The sequence below is a fragment of the Cydia pomonella genome, chromosome 7, assembly GCF_033807575.1.
Source record: "Cydia pomonella isolate Wapato2018A chromosome 7, ilCydPomo1, whole genome shotgun sequence".
NCBI classification, from domain to species: domain Eukaryota; kingdom Metazoa; phylum Arthropoda; class Insecta; order Lepidoptera; family Tortricidae; genus Cydia; species Cydia pomonella.
The window spans coordinates 23,076,291-23,094,954 of record NC_084709.1 but is presented as its reverse complement, the minus strand read 5'-3'; the positions used below and the strand labels follow the sequence as shown (position 1 = coordinate 23,094,954).

Sequence of the window (18,664 nt, the reverse complement as noted above, 5' to 3'; positions counted from 1 at the left end):
ATCAAATATGAAATAAATCTTTAATACGTTCGCATCTTACCGTTTATTGATGAGTTGCTAGCGGATAAATCAATGTATTTCGGTCCGCCGCAATATTAAGACGTATGTTTGTTTATTTCTCACATCGATCAAAGTTTGCATACATTTGGAAAGGATCCTTTTCTTTTCGGCTTATTACATTCTATGAAATGAAAAATGCTTTTATTTGCATTTTGACTGGTGGATTAATTAATTAATTAATTAAAATTCATTTATGTCGAGTAACAATAGGACTCATAATCACATACTATTAGATAACATTAAAATTACATAAAAACAAATTAAAAATATTAATATTAACATAAATTATTTTAAATTATATAACACAACACAACACAACACAAATTATTTTACAACATGCATGTCGCAGCAATGTCGAATGTAGGGACAATCGACTCTGTCAGCAATCATGGCCAGGACGGCATTGGGGCTAGCTCGCACCATGGAGGCCCCGCGCGTGAGAAACACGCCGTGCGCGCCTCCGCGAACATGCCCGACGCGCTGCAGTATCGAGGCAGCCCCAACACCGCCGTGAATGCATTGTTAAACTGCATACGGAGGGCGTTGTAGGCTTTCTGCGTGTAGTTCGCCCACAGTCTGCAAGTATAGAGAGACTCATTGTTATTGTACAGTACGCTCTGAAGAGCGTTATTTTTACGTCCCAGGAACACCTTGCAAACCTCCGGGCGATCATGTTTGCTCTAACACATAAAGCCCTCCGTTCACGCTTGATGTATACATTGTCCTTGAGGTCGGTCGTAACGATATGGCCCAGATATTTAAATTGATGTACTCTTTCCAAAAGTACGCCATTCAGATAGATAGAAGGCACATCTAGTTTTCGTTTAGACCCAGCCTCATAGACCATAAACTGACTTTTAACGGCATTGTACCATAAACCGTGCTCAGGAACGTACTCCTTACAGTATTTAAGTAAGGATCGAAGACCACATATTGACGCGCTCAGCAAAACTATATCGTCTGCATAGCTCAAGTTGTTTACGCAAACTCCCTCTACATGACAGCCGAAATGCTGGCCGCTGAGCTTGACAATAAGTGCATTAATGTACAGATTGAAGAGTGAGGGAGACGTAAGACCTCCCTGTCTCACCCCACACTCCAGCCTGTACTCTTCCAACATCTCTCCAGTCCATCTGACACTGTTGACCTGGTGTCCGTACCAATGCTTGAAAATGTTAATTAGTTACTGAGACAGATTGATGCTCTCTAGCTTTTTCGTCGAAAGCTTTGGATAAATCCAAAAAAACAAGCATAGACAGGAGTTTTGCGATCCGTGCAGTATCTGACGACATGCTTAAGCGACAGTATTGCACTTTCTGTAGATACACTAGTCCTTTTAGAATGATTTTTCAAATAATTTATCTTGATTACGTATATTGAGCAATGGAATGATGTACTTATATTATGAATACTGGTATTCATAAATAAAAATAAACAATTACCGAAACAAGACAAGTAGTCTAATATAAACCGTTTTTGAGTTATTTAGACATTTGTATTTATTTAAAAATAAATGTTTAACTAGACCAATAAAAGTAGTATTTTCAATAAGTTCTTGCTCACACCCAAAAAAATCTGGCCGAATAATTTATTGGTAATCATGATATTTATACATTTTTTATTTATTCACTTATACATATGAGAAATTCTTTGAAAAGCGTTTCAACCGATCAAGTTCGTAATTTTAATTCCGCGCGTATTATTGCTACACGGGAACAACAACTTTTTATGACTTACGTTAAAATAATACGCGATATCGTTTAAATTGTTTATTTGTACTGATTATCGTTTATTAATATTTTTTTCTATAATCTTCATTGCTTCTCCATAGAGCGCCCTAGCAATGTTCTGCAACGCTTCGCGAGCGTCATGTATCGGCATCCGATCACTGCATTTCACGACGGCGCTAAGCTCCTCATTTAAAAGACTGGATAGTGCGTCCATACAACGAGTGCTGCTCACCGCATGGTTTAGCTCATTCAAATTCACAGGCCGCTGTGACATCATTAACTGATCGTAGACCGAGGGATATTCCCAAAGAGCCATGATAACCGGTGCGCTCACCAGCGAATAGTTAGATTTCGGATTAGTAAAGAAGTCAGATATGTTTAGATACAGTTGCGATAACAGAGCGAAATGTCCTCCAAATTTGTAAGCGTCTCTTTCTATTTCTCCTCGGCGAGCTAGCTTCATGGCGGCCTCGCAACCTTTCCCGAGAATGCTGCCCGACAACAGCATTGTGCGGAGTATCCACTCCTCTTTTCCTTGTCCAAGGTAGTCGTTGCTGCCGAGCTTCTCCAAGTTGCACTCGTTCTCCCAGTCGTAACGTCTAACCTCTTGGGTTACTGGTGAAACAAAATAATTGAAGTGAGAACATGCCTTGACAATTAGGTACCATCCGTATTTTTTACTTAAATGCCTTAATATAATTTTTCTAGAATAAAATTTGACTTGCGAAATTGTCTTCTATTGGTCTAGCGGTTCAAGAATAAGTCATCCTTAAGTGACTGTACTTCAAGAACAACAAAACCGTAAAGATTATTTTACGTCTGGAGAGCCATTTACACTCCTTGGCAGTAACAGTAACAAGGCATTGAGAAACCTTAGTTTCGAAAGACCGACTGATGCGAAATAGGTTGAGAGGAAGAATTAAAATAAAACAGCACCTTTTGGCTTAGAAGGTATGGGTTTGTCATCTATCCCGCGTTCGCCCAGGAACTTTCCTTCGATCTGGTCCCTTAGGCAACTGAAAATCAGCTCGGACACTTCGGTGTTGCGCAAACCACCATGACGCAGATATGACTTGCTGAGTATGTAATCTCCTGAAAATTTGAAGAAAACAGTTCCATTATCTTTATCATTGTTATACTCTGATAAGGTTTTATTTCGCCTTTACCATGTTGCGAATTTGCAATGATACTAATTTATTGTACTGGCAGACTCTTTGAGAACAGACGTTGAAAGTCATCAAATGTCACCAATATAAGCAAGAAGAATAATTTTCGCAATTTTAAACGATTTACGACAAAAATGCCAAAAAAAACGGCCATTGATTGAAGAAATTTTATTCTGAATATAATAAAACGTTTCGATACATCAATAAAAGGATGATGGATTGCGTAGCATTCCAATAACCAATGTTTTTAAATTATTCGTGCACATCGCCGGTAGTCCTGCCATTTTTTTTAACTACTTGTACATGACGTACAAACATTATTGCCATGTATGTAAGCTGCTTGTAGTGACACTATCTCAGGGCTTTAGAATCTTGTGAGACTTTAACTAATAATGGAAATCGATTGTGATCTATCTTTTCTGGATAGTGGAGGCCAGCGCATTTTGTTTCTATTTAGTTAGGTTATCCTTTAATTTTAAGATTCTGGGATTTTATGGGTAAAATTAAGAACAATAAAATTCCTAGCTGAGCAACTTTTCAAATCTCGAATTTTTGAAGCTAGGTTTCTGTCGCGCTGCGGTAGGCGGGAGTGCGTGCGTGCGATAAGGACAACTGCAGCTCTGACTAAAATTCCTACGAAAAAAACAAAAAAATCGATGTTTCGCTCTCGACTGTTTCCTCCTTCAAACCGCAACCGATCATTTTGAAATTTTGGAAACTGCAAAAGCAAGAAATAATACATGCCGCTATGTTTAGATTTTTTTGGATATTTGTTGTCATATTTGTATATAGTACGCCTTTTTTGCAGCCAATTCAATTGAGTCGTTTTTGCGATTTTCGAGGCGCTGTAAGTTTCTTCAAAATAGAATAATCCAAAAAAGCAAAACATAGCGGCAGAGATATTGATGATATTGATCTTATTTGAAAAAATCATTGCTCTAGTTTTAAAATCCAGGGGGGGGGGGAAACAGTCGAGAGCGTTTGTATAGAAAAATCGCAACTAGGAATTCCTCTTAAGAACATCACCTGCCAGAAGAACGACTTTGTTTCCATTAAGTAGGTCATGGTATTTATCTCCAAACTTCTCTTTCTCCTGTAGATTGGCAATGGCCTTGTGCATAATATGGCAGGCAGATTGCAACTCAAGTATCTCAGCCATCGTTCGTTGAGAGTGCAGTATTCCTGGGTATCATTAAGAAGGGGCGCAGTTCAGGTCTTTTTCAGTCAAACAGCCAGTAGTTAAAGTTGCAACATCAAAAGATATGTGAATCATCTGTTGTCTTCGAACTTTAAGATACGTCAGATATTTGCTAAGGATATTACATGGATTAGAATTCTTCAATTTTTGGATTAGAAAAAGGAAAACGAATTCTTCAAACAAAAACTTCACTTTTGACACTGACACATTCAATCCATATCGTATCTTTAGGAGATTTTTGACGTATCTTAAAGTTCGAATCGGGCTGCGAGAGACAGATAATATTTGCATGAGATTTTATGGTGGCCTAGAGGTAAGAGCGTGCGACTTGCAATCCGGAGGTCGCGGGTTCAAACCCCGGCTCGTACCAATGAGTTTTTCGGAACTTATGTACGAAATATCATCTGATGTTTACCAGTCGCTTTTCGGTGAAGGAATAACATCGTGAGGAAACCGGACTAATCCCAACATGGCCTAGTTTACCCTCTGGGTTGGAAGGTCAGATGGCAGTCGCTTTCGTAAAAACTAGTGCCTACGCCAAATCGCCCAAATCTTGGGATTAGTTGTCAAGCGAACCCCAGGCTCCCATGAGCCGTGGTAAAATGCCGGGACAACGCGAGGAAGAAGAAGAGTTTTTTTAACACAAACAGAACAACGTGACCAATCAAAACTAACCGCCTTATAGAATGGTACTGATACTGTTTATACTTTATGTTTATAATGTTAATGTAGAAATATGAATATTTAAACTATCTGGCAATCACATAATAGCAATAACCTTACACGTTAAAATCAGTCAATTCGTTTGAGCTGTGGGGCGTTTTACGTACACGAGTATAGTTTGTCTTCCACGACACCGGCAGATTTGTCAAATCTAACTTATAATAACATGACATTATGAGTCAAGGCAAGCGTCTTCGTGAATGACACGATCTATACATATTATATACCTGAGTCATATTCATCTTCAGTGAAATCTTGAGTGTTGAATCCTGCTGCCTTGGAGACTAGGAGGATTATTAGACTATGGTTTATCTTTCTGCTGGACTCATTTAGTAGGTTTTTGGCATATTTTACAACTGTGTTTGTTTTTACCTGAAGAATAAGTAGTTGAATATTAATAGAATGAACAGAGTAATCTTTTTTCTAAACACTTGGCAATATACACGGTGTTTTACGAGGAACCCGAATGATTTTAATATTTTTTTTTTTAATTACTGATCATATTTAATGCCTAATATGCCCTTTTAACTTTTCTGGAATTCGCCTTGTTTCAGAGTTAATGGCAATTGAAAAAAAAACTTAGTGCTAAACGCATTTTAATGTTGCTATAATATATCATCATTGATAGATGTAAAACAGTGACAAATAAATAAAAAAATAATAAAAAAATAAATAAATATTATAGGACATTATTACACAAATCGACTAAGTCCCACAGTAAGCTCAATAAGACTTGTGTTGAGGGTACTTAGACAACGATATATATAATATATAAATATTTATAAATACTTAAATACATAGAAAACACCCATGACTCAGGAACAAATATCCATGCTCATCACACGAATACATGCCCTTACCAGGATTTGAACCCGGGACCATCGGCTTCGTAGGCAGGGTCACTACCCACTAGGCCAAACTGGTCGTCAAAAAATAACACTTTGAAAAACTCCGTTTTACGAAAAAAAAAGAAATATAAGTGACAAATTACAAATAACATAATATTATTTTACAAATACATAAAAAAAAAACAAAGAATCAAAATGTTTTTTTGGCGAAATTGGGCTTAACTCATAAATAAATAAATATTATAGGACATTATTACACAAATTGACTTAAGTCCCACAGTAAGCTCAATAAGGCTTGTTTTGTGGGTACTTAGACAGCGATATATACAATATATAAATATTTATACATACTTAAATACATAGAAAACACCCATAACACAGGAAAAAATAACCGTGCAACAAACAAACATCAACAAATCATCATCATCATCAACATTTGGTCATGTAACAAATAAATGTTTCTTTAATTTTTTATTGTTTAAACTTTATTGCACAATACATGAAGAGTACAATTGGCGTACTTAATGCCAGAAGGCATTCTCTACCAGTCAACCATGAGCCATGATTTATCTATCTAACATTTTTTACTTTTTTTGGCCTCAGAAATGCGTGGTTAAAATCTTTCGAGAAGATTCTAAGATTCTGTATTTTGTTTTAATTGATTGTGTACTTTGTTGTGTATTTCTCTGTTTGCCTTTGTGTTTTTAAATGGTGTGTATTTGCAGCAAACAAATAAACGCTTTATCTATCTATCCATTTTATTGGGTTCCTCGTAATACTCGTACACAGTGATTAGATTAGATTAGATTTATTTATTTCTTAAAGAAAAAGACACAGTATTTTACACAAAAGGATAAAACAAAGGCTTTCACTAAAAGATCGTCAACTTAACATTAAAACAAAAAATATAAAAATTTAAAATTAATAAATAAAAAATGTCACGATTAAAGAGAAAATGTAAATGTATACATAGCTAGGGACAACCTAGGTATTGTCGAAATGTCTAAAAGAATAAAAAACAAATATATTTACAAAAACACTAAGTTATAAATAACTTTATCTGTAAAGTAATTTAAATGAAAAATATAATGTATGTAAACGATCTTAATTGCTAAAAATATTAATAGAATGTCAATTCATATTAAATTAAATTAAATGTCACAGTTATAAAATAGGTATAACATCAATATAAAATAAATACATAATAAATTATTTTTCGCTATATTCTTTAACGGAATATTATAAATAAATAAATATAAATAAATAAATATTATAGGACATTATTACACAAATTGACTAAGTCCCACAGTAAGCTCAATAAGGCTTGTGTTTAGGGTACTTAGACAACGATATATATAATATATAAATATTTATAAATACTTAAATACATAGAAAACACCCATGACTCAGGAACAAATATCCATGCTCATCACACGAATACATGCCCTTACCAGGATTTGAACCCGGGACCATCAGCTTCGTAGGAATATACCGACATTTCTATTAAAAGTTCTTTCAGTTCGTGTGCGAATAATAGAAAGGCACAGGAACGTAGGATTAATCCATATTAACAAGGCAGTGGTCCCGTCCGATTTGTAAACGTCGGAAGGGATGTGTTTTAATGATCGTTAGAACCCGATCTTCATCGGCTTGCATAGTTTGCAGACAGTTGAGAAATGTTTCTTGGGCTTGGAGGAAAGTATTATACTATGTTAAGAGGCTATCAACACCCAATGTCCTTGAAACTGATGTTACTTAAACAGTTTTTAAGAAAGACTATTTGTTTTAGTCAAGTAAGAAAAATATATGTTCATATTAATTATATTTCAAAGACCGTGGTCGTACTCGATACACGATTGAACGAAATCGGCTCGATAAAAAATAATTGCAAAGATTGGTCTTAAAATCACAATTAAACGGTTTTATGTCTTTATTGTTTTGACTTATGGGTCTGCAATTAAAATCATAATTTTAAAACATTTATATCTAAGCCGTGGTCGAGTTAAATATTACACTAATAATCCACTTTTTTTTATTTAAATATTTTTCTTATTATTCCCTTGCCCAGGCCCAGTAACATGCGACAGTGCTATCTCATTTACTCCGATACAAATAGACAGTGTGCACGCTTTAGGTATTGACAGCCTCTTAACTCTGGCGACCTGTCTAGTCTATACCTCGATTGGGGAAAGATGTTTGAGGATTAAATTAACATTTCTCACTAGTTTCGTCAACTTATTGGATCCGCCTACAATCTTTTCATCGAAGAGCCAGTCTGGGTTGACGAAGGAAGTGAATCCCACGATCCGCTCAGACCGTGACACTGCTTCGCGCCAGTCCAGGACTTCGTTTTTGGAGAACCTGCGTCTGTAATAATAAACTGACAGGTTTTAATGAGTATACTCTAAATTTGACATCTACATGCCTACTTACTGGTTAAAATTATTGTTCCTGCAGGTATATGAACGACGCGATTATCGATTGCGTTCGACACTGTTTATCGAATTTTGCCAAAAAATATGTTTTATTTATCATATTAATACGTCGATAACCACATCTCACCTAAATACATCATCTCATAATATTTGTACAAATACCGCCACCAAGTTGCCAAGCGGACTCCAGGCTCCCATGAGCCGGGGCAAAATGCCGGGACAACGCGAGAAAGATGATGACCACCAAGGGCCTTTTGCCAGTTCTGCTCAAAAGTTCCACCTCCACGTCAAATGACATTTCACACCTAAATGCCACTACTCTAGTTATTCCAGGGCATAATAGCTTATGAATACATACATAAATCATTGTGTTTCCATCTGTTATGACAATAGGTATGTATTCTGTAAGAGCACTTAAGGTCTCCTTGCAGATTTTCTTTTGTTAGCCTACATTAGTCCCACTGCTGGGCAAATCACTACATACTACTACTATTGGGTACTACTGGGTATTTGCAGGTTTTTTTAAATATCGTTACCTTTGATTAATCTTTGACCGAGACCAAATTCCATGATTTTTCAGCATATACAAACTGTACAATTTTCTTGTAATCAACATAATTTTGATGTTTTTTCCGAGACTAGATAAACTAGATGTACACTTAGAGATAAAATGGCACTTATCACTGCTAATGTATGATTTAATTTAACTAAAATTACATAAAAGAGACAATGTGCAAACTACAACAGCAAAATTACATTCATGTTCTCATAATTCAAGTTTATATTATTATTGGAATGAGGTAAAAAACTTATACATATTCTAATATGCGACTAAAACTAATAATTTTATTCATTATTCTTACATGTTTTTAACTAGTATTGTTCAGAAAATATTGTTTGTCAGTAAATTAGCATGAATAATAAAACGTGAGTATACCGAATGCAAATGTTTTAATCACATCTCTGTGCTGAATCATAAAAAAAAGTTTGAGAGTACAAATAAAGATGTACAAGTTTAAGAAAAAAAAAAAATTATTATAAGGGTTCTTAAAATTTTCGGGCCTGTTCTCTCGTAACTTCGGCCCTTGGATTTTGAGACTTAATTACTATTGCCCACATTTTTTTTTCTAAGACAGCAGCATTAACTAAAACAAAGATAAATAATAAATCAAAGGAAACAAGAGTATCTGAATCAATTTAGTTAAAGAATTACCGGTAACAGATTTTCTCTTACACTTTGGGCCAAAGTGCACTTTGGGCCAAACCAAGTACACTAATTTTTTTTGCGTGAAGTTTTCTACGTTAAATCTTACGGATTAAAATTAGTTTTAACGGCTGCCGCTAGCATTAATGTTTAATATTCCATATTAAGTTTAAAATTTCGTGTGTTTATGACAATCAGCGACTCTTCTCCCTCCACCGACTTCGCACCTTGCCAATAATTAATGTTATCCTCGTTATAACATACGTACAATACGTATGAAACAGCCATTCAAACTAGCCACGTGCCCCTAATGGTGACGCCAAAATTTTCAACTAACAGCCCTTCTGTGGACCGAAAAGTTTTAAGTAAATATCCGTGTAGTTGTAAACTTCTTAATGGAGACATAATTTACAGGTACTAACGGAGCGGAGCATAGAATTCTGCACAGAGAAATGGCCAGACTCCATACGAAAAGAGCTTTATGGCGCCTTCAGCTTTGTACTGGTGTACGCCGTGCCAGGTAAATATACGATGACTGTTATCCTATTTTCCTGACTGCTAGTACCTACTAATACAGTAAGAAGCGCTGGTGGCCTAGCGGTAAGAGCGTGCGACTTGCAATTCGGAGGTCGCGGGTTCAAACCCCGGCTCGTACCAATGAGTTTTTCGGAAGTTATGTACGAAATATCATTTGATATTTACCAGCCGCTTTTCGGTGAAGGAAAACATCGTGAGGAAACCGGACTAATCCCAACAAGGCTTAGTTTTACCCTCTGGGTTGGAAGGTCAGATGGCAGTGGCTTTCGTAAAAACTAGTGCCTACGCCAAATCTTGGGATTAGTTGTCAAAGCGGACCCCAAGCTCCATTGAGCCGTGGCAAAATGCCGGGACAACGCGAGGAAGAAGAAGAAGAAGAGTACTAATACAGTAACTTTATACATTAGCGTTTGCGTCAAATCCGGTAGTTATGACAAGCTTTTATTTAGTTTCACCTGTCCGTTGTATGTCTGTCGGTCTGTAATCAAATCTTGCAAGTTAAATTTGATCCATTCCCCGGTTTCCGATTGAGCTGAAATCTTGCATGCGTATGTAAGTCAGGGGACAATGCAATATAATAGTACCATCGAGCTGATCTGATGGAGACAGGAGGTGGCCATAACGTTCGTTTTCGTGGAACTCTGTGATAAAACAACGCAACCTAATTGTGTATGGGGTTTTTAGAATTAGCTCGACGCGTATTAGTCGCCTGTCTAAAAAAAAGTACAGTCAGCGATAAAAGCTTGTAACAAAAATGAAATTTTGGCAAAAACTTATTTGCAGACTTGTTGATGATATTGACCCAATGAACAACTTGGATTATTCATTGAGCCAATATCATTTAAACAAGTATGCAAAAAAAGCTGGATTTGATGCAAACGAACTCCATTACAAAAGGCGACAAAGTTACTGGATTATGTATACGTATTTATACTTACTAACCAGACAGCAGTGTTGGCTAGCGAATACATTGAAATTTGTGTTTGCTAGAAATTGCCAAAATGTAATATGGTTTGCATAATTTTATGGATAAATTAATGTTTTTGTATATAAGGCACTGCATTATTTTGTTTCACTGATCTGGCAATAAATTAGATGATACTTTACTAAAACTAATGAACGGGCTTAATAGCAAATTTCGACTGGAATTAGGCTGATATTTCGGCAAATTGCACGATAATTTGGGTGCAGGCAATTAGGGTGTAATTATCTACAAGGCTTTGATGCTACATCTTAAAGGTAATATTAAATACCAAGTAAATTATTAGTGAATTACAATGCGAAAGTGAAGATGAATCGGGTACCTAGATGTAGGTACTTACCCTATCCGCCAAGATTGACACTAAAAAACGTTCTTGCACTGCCCCTAATTTACTTCACGCATTCAAAGTCAGTTGCAATTTTTGTACAATTATCACATTTGAACAAAACGATATTAATTTAGGAATTTGAAATCCATATTTTTTTACTTTTTTGTAAAGATAAGAGTTTAATTTTTTTTTGTTGCCCTTTTAATAGTACATTACGATACAAGTGTGAAAAATAGGAAATTCGAAACGGGTGGTAATAAATTAAAACACGACCGAAGGGAGGGTTTTAAATCGACATGAGTTGTGAATTACCTATTCGCACATGTATCGTACAACGTTTTACAGTACATATGGCCCTTTAAATGTTCGACATAGTAACGTAATATGCTAATTTTCGCACTAGTACGGTAAAGTAGCACCATATGTACTGTAAATACTTTTAACATATTTATTATGTTACAAGGAGAATCAAATTTATGATAACATTGAAAACTTTAAACTTAAACGCATTTTTTACAGCGTGTATAGAGAAAAACTTATTCTTCATGATTCGAGTGTTTTCACTCGCGGTGCGCGCCACACATTTACTTTTACAATTTGTAAGTTTCTGGGATACAATAAATATCAGGTTTATTCGAAACATTTGTATCTCACGGGAAGTAATGTAAATTCTATTACCATCTTTCAAAAATTCATGCATGAAAACGCTTGCATGAAGATAGAGAGGCCAATTCTAATTTACACCTGCCCGCGTAGCCAACGTGCATATCGTTCACGCTCCGTGGCGAACGAAACGCAACTGTCACAGTCGCACTAATATGGAAGAGTGATAGAGAGAGATGACTACGCTACGGAGCGTTAACGATTGAAACGTTGGCTACGCGGCCTGACATCACAACTATATCGGAATGCGAATGTGCAAATGAATATAAGAGTGTATACCGATATATTTGGCGACTTTGGCTGTCACTATATAAATGATGCTGAATGGTCTTCGAGCAACGCCGGGAAGGGAGACTGCATTCGTACTATTTCCCCTCTACCGAAGCATAGGTACATCTGTAATGGCGGTGCATGTTGTGACACAAAGATCGAGGTGTGCACGATTTGTCTTTGACGTGTGTCATTTTCTATGTATTTGTGTCGTCATTACAGATTGAATTTTGTATGTAGTGAGTGAGAAGTACGACTGTGAGCACGTTTCCCCCGCAAAAAATGGCAGAACGATTTGTACGGTGAGATGTCGCTTGGGCTCCTCCCTTCCGACGTGTCGGAAGCCGGTGTTGCTCAAAGTGAATGGTCCTCGACAGTGGCATAAAGTGTCGAGAAATAGTTCCGAAGGCTCCTCAAAGGGCATAAAACAGTGAATTTGAAGCCTCCATACATTACTGAAATGTATTTTATAAATGATTCATTCATATTTACGACGGCGCAGCTGTATCTGTCACGTGAAAGAATAAAATACTTTTTATTTCGGTTGAGGATGGACACTGAAGAAGGTTAGTGTCTCAAAATGAAATATAAAATTCAAGTGAAAGTCTTCAATTTAGACATATTACAGTGCACTACATACTGAATGTTAAAAACTGGCACCGATCCTTACCTAACTCCACAGTCTCTAGAAGACACGCTCCCCTCTATGTTTATATTGGGAGTGTGCATATTTGTAAAAGAAAATTTAAATCCCTTTAGAAAAATAGAAAATACTTGCCCCGAAATAATCAAAATAAGTATGAGATACTCTCAAAAATTCCTGTGAAAACTATTATAATAAAAGCTTATATGTAATGGCTGCTAAATTATTTAATAAAAAAATAAAAAATATTTTAGGACATTATTACACAAATTGACTAAGTCCCACAGTAAGCTCAATAAGGCTTGTGTTGAGGGTACTTAAACAACGATATATATAACATATAAATATTTATATATACTTAAATACATAGAAAACACCGATGACTCAGGAACAAATATCCATGCTCATCACACGAATAAATGCTCTTACCAGGATTCGAACCCGGGACCATCGGCTTTGTAAGCTGGGTCACTACCCACTAGGCCAGACCGGTCGTCGAATAAATTACCTGACTCAATTAAAGATCAGGATGCATGCATGTTTATCAAAATAAAAACATAATCATCAAAGACGTAGTTCTTCCAGAAAACATAATCAAACATTATATCAAAAAAATACAAGTTGGTGGTAATAGAATAACCAATATTTATGAAGAAATGTATACATATTTACAAAAGGAGAACAAAAGTAAATTAATAAAATAAATAATAAATATTGTCATGTAATACCTGCATACAATTATATTAAAATTCAATAAAACAAATTAACGGTCTTCTAGCCTAGTCGGTTGTGAAGTTTACGAATCGTAAGCCGGGTGTAAGGGCCAATAAACACACCCACAATACGACGTCGTACCGTGGGACGTTGCGACGTCGTGCAACGTTACGACGTCGTAGGTTTCTACGACACGACGTTGCAATGTGACAGGTGTCGTATAGTGCAAGTACCCACCATACGACATCGTAGTTTTCTACGACACGACGTCGCAACGTTACACGACGTCGCATTGTCTCACAATACGACGTCGTATGGTGGGTATGTGTGTTGGCCCTAACGTGTAATGTAATGTAATCCATCGTGTAATGTAACAGGAATCCTGCGTGTGGATGGCACTACGAGCTTAACATGTCTCGTGTCTGGGCGGCAACCGGGAAAATCGAAACTCGTCAAATGCGGGCATTTTTCTCTGTCACTAATTACGTCTTACTAAGAGTAAAAGAGAAAGATCCCCGCAATTTGCGAATTTCGGTTTTCGCGGTAGGCCCCCTGATCTAGGCACGGCTGTCGGTTTTAGGCGCGAACATATAAAGGCGCTCGCAGTGCCGTCCACACGTTGACGCTATATTACACGTAATCTTATAATACAAGTTACACCAGCCTAAACCGGACTTAAATTAATGATTTTCCTCCAGTATCTAAATTTATAGTAGGTAGCTAAATGTAATCTCCTGAAAATAACAACAAGCGTACACGTCACTTAAAAAGGGTACTTAACGAACTTAACCTTTCTATCAAAACAAAATTATAAATTTCAGAGCGAAAAACATTTAATTAAGCTGTTACAAAAATACTGCAAGTAGTCTTGATTCATTAAGGATTTTAAAAATTTTCATACCAGTTTGTACTCTAACACCTTGGACTAAGGTTCTTGATACTTAAAACGCTTCGTGAGTCGACGTTTGCGCGTAGCTTTATTTAGATTTGGATTTTTCTCTACATAACATAAAATTGCATTTTCTGTGTACTGATATTCATCACGGGTCAAGTTTGTTGAAGAAAACGTTTACAAACGTATTTGGCGTAGCTCTTTAGATTAAACTCAGAAAGTTTAACAAGAATTGCGATAAAAATAATAAACTTCTCTTGAAAATGTCACATTAGATAAAAGTTGAATTCTACGCCCGGGCTACAGCTGCAGTATATAGTAGCATTTCATACTCGTAATTATCTTTCCGCAATTCGAGATCAGTTGCTTAAAAAGTGACGAATTTCTTAGTTGTTTTAGCTCCGTTGATGAATACATTCGTATGCTTGCATGTGGCTCGCGTAGCCGATTTTATTTGCGAAGACCCGTATCACATGACAATTGTCACTCGAGATATGTCACTAACAAATGTCAGCGTGGTAAAGGGTCTGTCATTTTTTTGGCAATTGTCGCACCTGCAGCTGGTTGGCTGCAGCGGATGCAGCAGGTTGTTCCGTAGATTCAAATGGTAACTTATCCGTCAAAAATTAAAATCTCGGTTCCCACATGCTAATGTTTTGAAATTCATCTAAAAATATGATTATTTTTTTGTACTATTAACATATAAAATAAACTTAAAAATATATAATTCCGTGGGATAAGTTATGCCGTAATTTTTGATTTTTCTGTTACTGCTATTCGACCATAATGATAAGTTATTGGCAAAAATTTCATTTTTGGTACAAGCTTTTATCGCTGACACTATCTTTCCACAAGTAACTAATACTCATCGAGACAATTCTAAAAACCCCTATCACAATTAGGTTACGTTGTTTTATCACAGAGTTACTATGGCCACCTCCTGTCTCCATCATCAGATCATCTCGATGGTACTATAATATTAGATTGTCACCCGACTTACATATGTATGCAAATTTTCAGCTTCATCGGAAACCGGGAAGTGGGTCAAATTTAACTTGCAAGATTTGATTACAAACAGACAACGGTCAGGTGAAAGTAAATAAAAGCTTGTAAAAATAACTGGAACGGCTCTTGCAATGACATAGTATCCCAACCTTTGGCGACAATCTATTCGAATCGCTCCGTTGTGTACTTACGTTCCTATTCTCATCGGAACAACTTACTCCCGGCACCGTTACTACCTACTTAACTGATCTCTGTGCCAAAGAAGGTCGTAAGACACCATATCAAAAGCTTTTGATAGGTCAAGAAAACAAGCGTCAAAGGTTTCTAGTTAAAACTTATTATCTCCTAAATACATACCCTTGAGAAAAGCAGTTTTGAGGTAGAATTTCGAGCTATAAATTATAATATCAACGCTTGAATAGAATCTAGGATGTCCATAGATGGAGGCTGTTATGGTAGCTGTATATTGTGATTCATTAGGTCAGATTGAAAAACTTACCAGAGAAAAGTAATAATTCTGAGGGCATGGCCCCCGCTAAAACGAATAAGCTTGTATCTGCGTCTGAAATCGGCATGAATGTTTCTTGAACCAACATACTTACCTAAGCAAACATTTCGTTTCTTTTCGTAACCTATTTGTGGCTTTCCATTAGAGAAGGGTCCTCATGCTTCATATGCAATAAGAACCTTTCTATCACAATTTCTGTTGGATTTTCTGACAGAAAAGGTCCTTATTGCACATGAAGCATAAGGATCCTTCTGTGATGGAAAGCCACATTTGTTATATAAATCGTGACGTAATTAAGGTAGTATATTTTTATTTATTTAAATAAGTACATTGAATAATTAACTGTTCTTTTTGTGCCAACCATTGCATAATTCTGTTGTCATTTGTAATCTGTGGATAATGCATTTCATTAATTTTAAATATACAACTAAATGTAATACTGTATTGTATTGTATAGTTGTTTGTTATCCCTAAAATGAATAAAATAAAATAACAAAAAAGGCGGGGCAACTACTTTTTACCAAAACGTTTCGTCTCATTTTATAACCCTCAATACCCTCATAGCTTCGTCCCAGATACCAGAGCTCAAATTCACAGGATGAGATGTAGTTCGGGAACATGAAATAAGTACATGAAGTTCCATCAATCTAGTTCTAATACATTAGATTTTATCAATACCTAAAATACGACGATTTGGCTACTCACTAATCCATTCACTCACTCACTGACACAAATCTTTTGGGTACTCCTCGATGTCCTAGAGAGCTAATATTTTGTATCAAGCCTAGAATTTATATACAAAGATCAGAGAAAAAACCCTCCTTCCCCTAAAAAAATTGAAATCTAAAGTACCTTACAAAAAGAAATAGTGGTTTGAATAATGAAAGCTACAGAGGTATTACTGTTAAAATTTATCAGATCTCGGCAAATGCGAGGTTTTAAAAACTATGGCTTGGCTAGATTTATTCCATGTCATAAAATTTAAGTCTATGTTTTATATTATTCCATCTGATAATCTGGCATATATGGTAAAGTATTAGGTTTAACTATGTCTTCAATAACTTCAATAAAAAACTATACTGTGTGATTGGTACAGTCCAGGTATTAAATATCGACATGGACAAAGTGCCAGAAATATGTACACACTACTTTAATGTATAGACAATAAGGTCGTGTACCTATACTTACTTTTAGCACTTTGTCCGTGTCATTAATACCTTGACTGTACAAGTTATAACATTCTGTGCGCAAATTCAGTAGTGAGAATTTTCTCACTGTCTAACAAAACCGTTATTTTGATGGTAAATAAAATTATGTTTTTTCCCTAACGCTTGAGTTATATGATACGTCCCTTTAGACTGTGATTTAATTATTGCTCGAACAGTCGTGAGCCAAGCGGCTTCGAAAATGACTGAATTAACGCTACCCTTAGAACGCTAGCTTATTATTTTATTATTTTGGGGGCCCTTGCGGATACACTTTGACCCATCGGGATCTTATGTGTAATACTACTTACTCCGTTGGCTCAGCGACCCAAATTGAGACGGTCTCTAACATAAGACAGCGCCACTTTTCTCGGTCCTGTGCGACTTCTCGCCAATTGTTGACTCGAAGTTTGCGCAGATCCGCCTCCACCATGTCGCTCCAGCGATACCTGGGGCATCCGATAGGACGTCCTCCTGCTAGGCGACCCAGGTACGCTCTTTTTACGCTCCGCCTTCGTCTAGGTGGGTGGCCTAACCAACGGAGTCTACGGGCTTTGTGGGTTTATGTGTGATACCGTTACCTTAAGTAATAGTGTCATTTGTTCCAGGCTGTATCGTTGTGGTGTCATACGCGCTGATGGGCCGCCGCCTGTGCTCAGTCATGCCACCCTTCGATCAGACGGAGGGCAGTGCGAATAGCCAACAGGTTAGTACACTATTCATTTAAATTCTAAACACTCTAATACACGGTCGCCAAAGCTTTTGACCACGTACTGAGCATGAGCTTTAAGTCTTGGACCGTATAGTGGCCGCGGTAGGTTATCAATAAAATTGTCTTAGTATGAAGTGCTTACCGATGTCAGGGTGATCTTGGATCGTCAAAATCTTGACAGCCAGCCGGGTAGTTGGCACTTAGCAATGTCAGGCATTATTCATAAATGCTTAACAAATCTAACTAGCCCTTGACAATTGATAAATATAGTTAGGACATTTGGCCGTAACGTTGCACGACGCCGCAACGTGAGATGACGTCGCATCGTCTCACGATACGACGTCGTATTAGTCCAAGATCCCAGAGCCACCAGACCTTACTTATTTTCTCATGAATAAAATGTATGGGACAATATAGTGTTAGTATGTACCAGTGGCGGCGCGTCACAAATATTCGTAGGGAACCCGGAGCTAATTTTGGTTTCCTTTTCTCCATGAACCGATCGTGAAAGTACTCAACGGGCTGAAGTTTAGACAAGCCGGTGGGAATCGAGTTCTTTGAACGATCCGCCACTGGTATGTACTTTTAATGTCTGCATACTTCCTATATTGGCTCGACGGCCATTTGTCCGGTACAAGGTGCTAAAGGTTGGTAAAAATACTACCTTTCTTAATATTTTCATGGCTGATTTATATGTATGTTTTAGAAAATATAGTTAAAATTGATTAATCAACATTGCCAGACCATTTCTGCCGGCGGTAACTTTTACCAGACGCTTTAAAGCTGTCAAAAAAATATTGTTACTTTACTTATATTCTCACTCTTGATTTTTATATATGAT

At 36.7% G+C, this 18,664-nt stretch overlaps 2 protein-coding genes across 3 annotated transcripts in view; one reads left to right on the top strand and one right to left on the bottom strand.

The window, feature by feature from the left end:
• LOC133519531 (gastrin/cholecystokinin type B receptor-like) overlaps positions 1 to 18,664 on the top strand; it is a 142,969-nt gene that overhangs the window by 63,298 nt on the left and 61,007 nt on the right. The window contains exons 4-5 of the mRNA XM_061853536.1: positions 9,779 to 9,884; positions 17,720 to 17,817. Of these exons, the coding sequence (XP_061709520.1) occupies positions 9,779 to 9,884; positions 17,720 to 17,817 (204 nt within the window). The remainder of the gene's footprint in view (positions 1 to 9,778; positions 9,885 to 17,719; positions 17,818 to 18,664) is intronic.
• LOC133520180 (all trans-polyprenyl-diphosphate synthase PDSS2-like) lies at positions 1,594 to 18,561 on the bottom strand. Of its 2 annotated transcripts, XM_061854550.1 has the most exons (6): positions 17,966 to 18,561; positions 7,948 to 8,092; positions 5,105 to 5,249; positions 3,983 to 4,138; positions 2,727 to 2,882; positions 1,594 to 2,405 (listed from the first exon to the last, which is right to left on the bottom strand). In XM_061854550.1, the coding sequence occupies exons 4-6, from the start codon at positions 4,113 to 4,115 to the stop codon at positions 1,843 to 1,845; spliced, it is 852 nt and encodes a 283-aa protein (XP_061710534.1). In that variant the 5' UTR covers positions 4,116 to 4,138; positions 5,105 to 5,249; positions 7,948 to 8,092; positions 17,966 to 18,561; the 3' UTR covers positions 1,594 to 1,842. The 2 variants fall into 2 exon arrangements, with proteins under 2 accessions (XP_061710534.1, XP_061710535.1); XM_061854551.1 differs by lacking the exons at positions 7,948 to 8,092; positions 17,966 to 18,561 and having other exon boundaries at positions 5,105 to 6,123.

Excerpts from the sequence above, each read along its gene's own strand:
- LOC133520180 (XM_061854550.1), bottom strand. The coding sequence starts at position 4,115 with ATGGCTGAGATACTTGAGTTGCAATCTGCCTGCCATATTATGCACAAG. Across the intron at positions 2,883-3,982 it reads CAAAGTCGTTCTTCTGGCAG|GAGATTACATACTCAGCAAG; the intron begins GTGATGTTCTTA and ends TCAAATTTTCAG. Across the intron at positions 2,406-2,726 it reads CATACCTTCTAAGCCAAAAG|TAACCCAAGAGGTTAGACGT; the intron begins GTGCTGTTTTAT and ends TTGTTTCACCAG.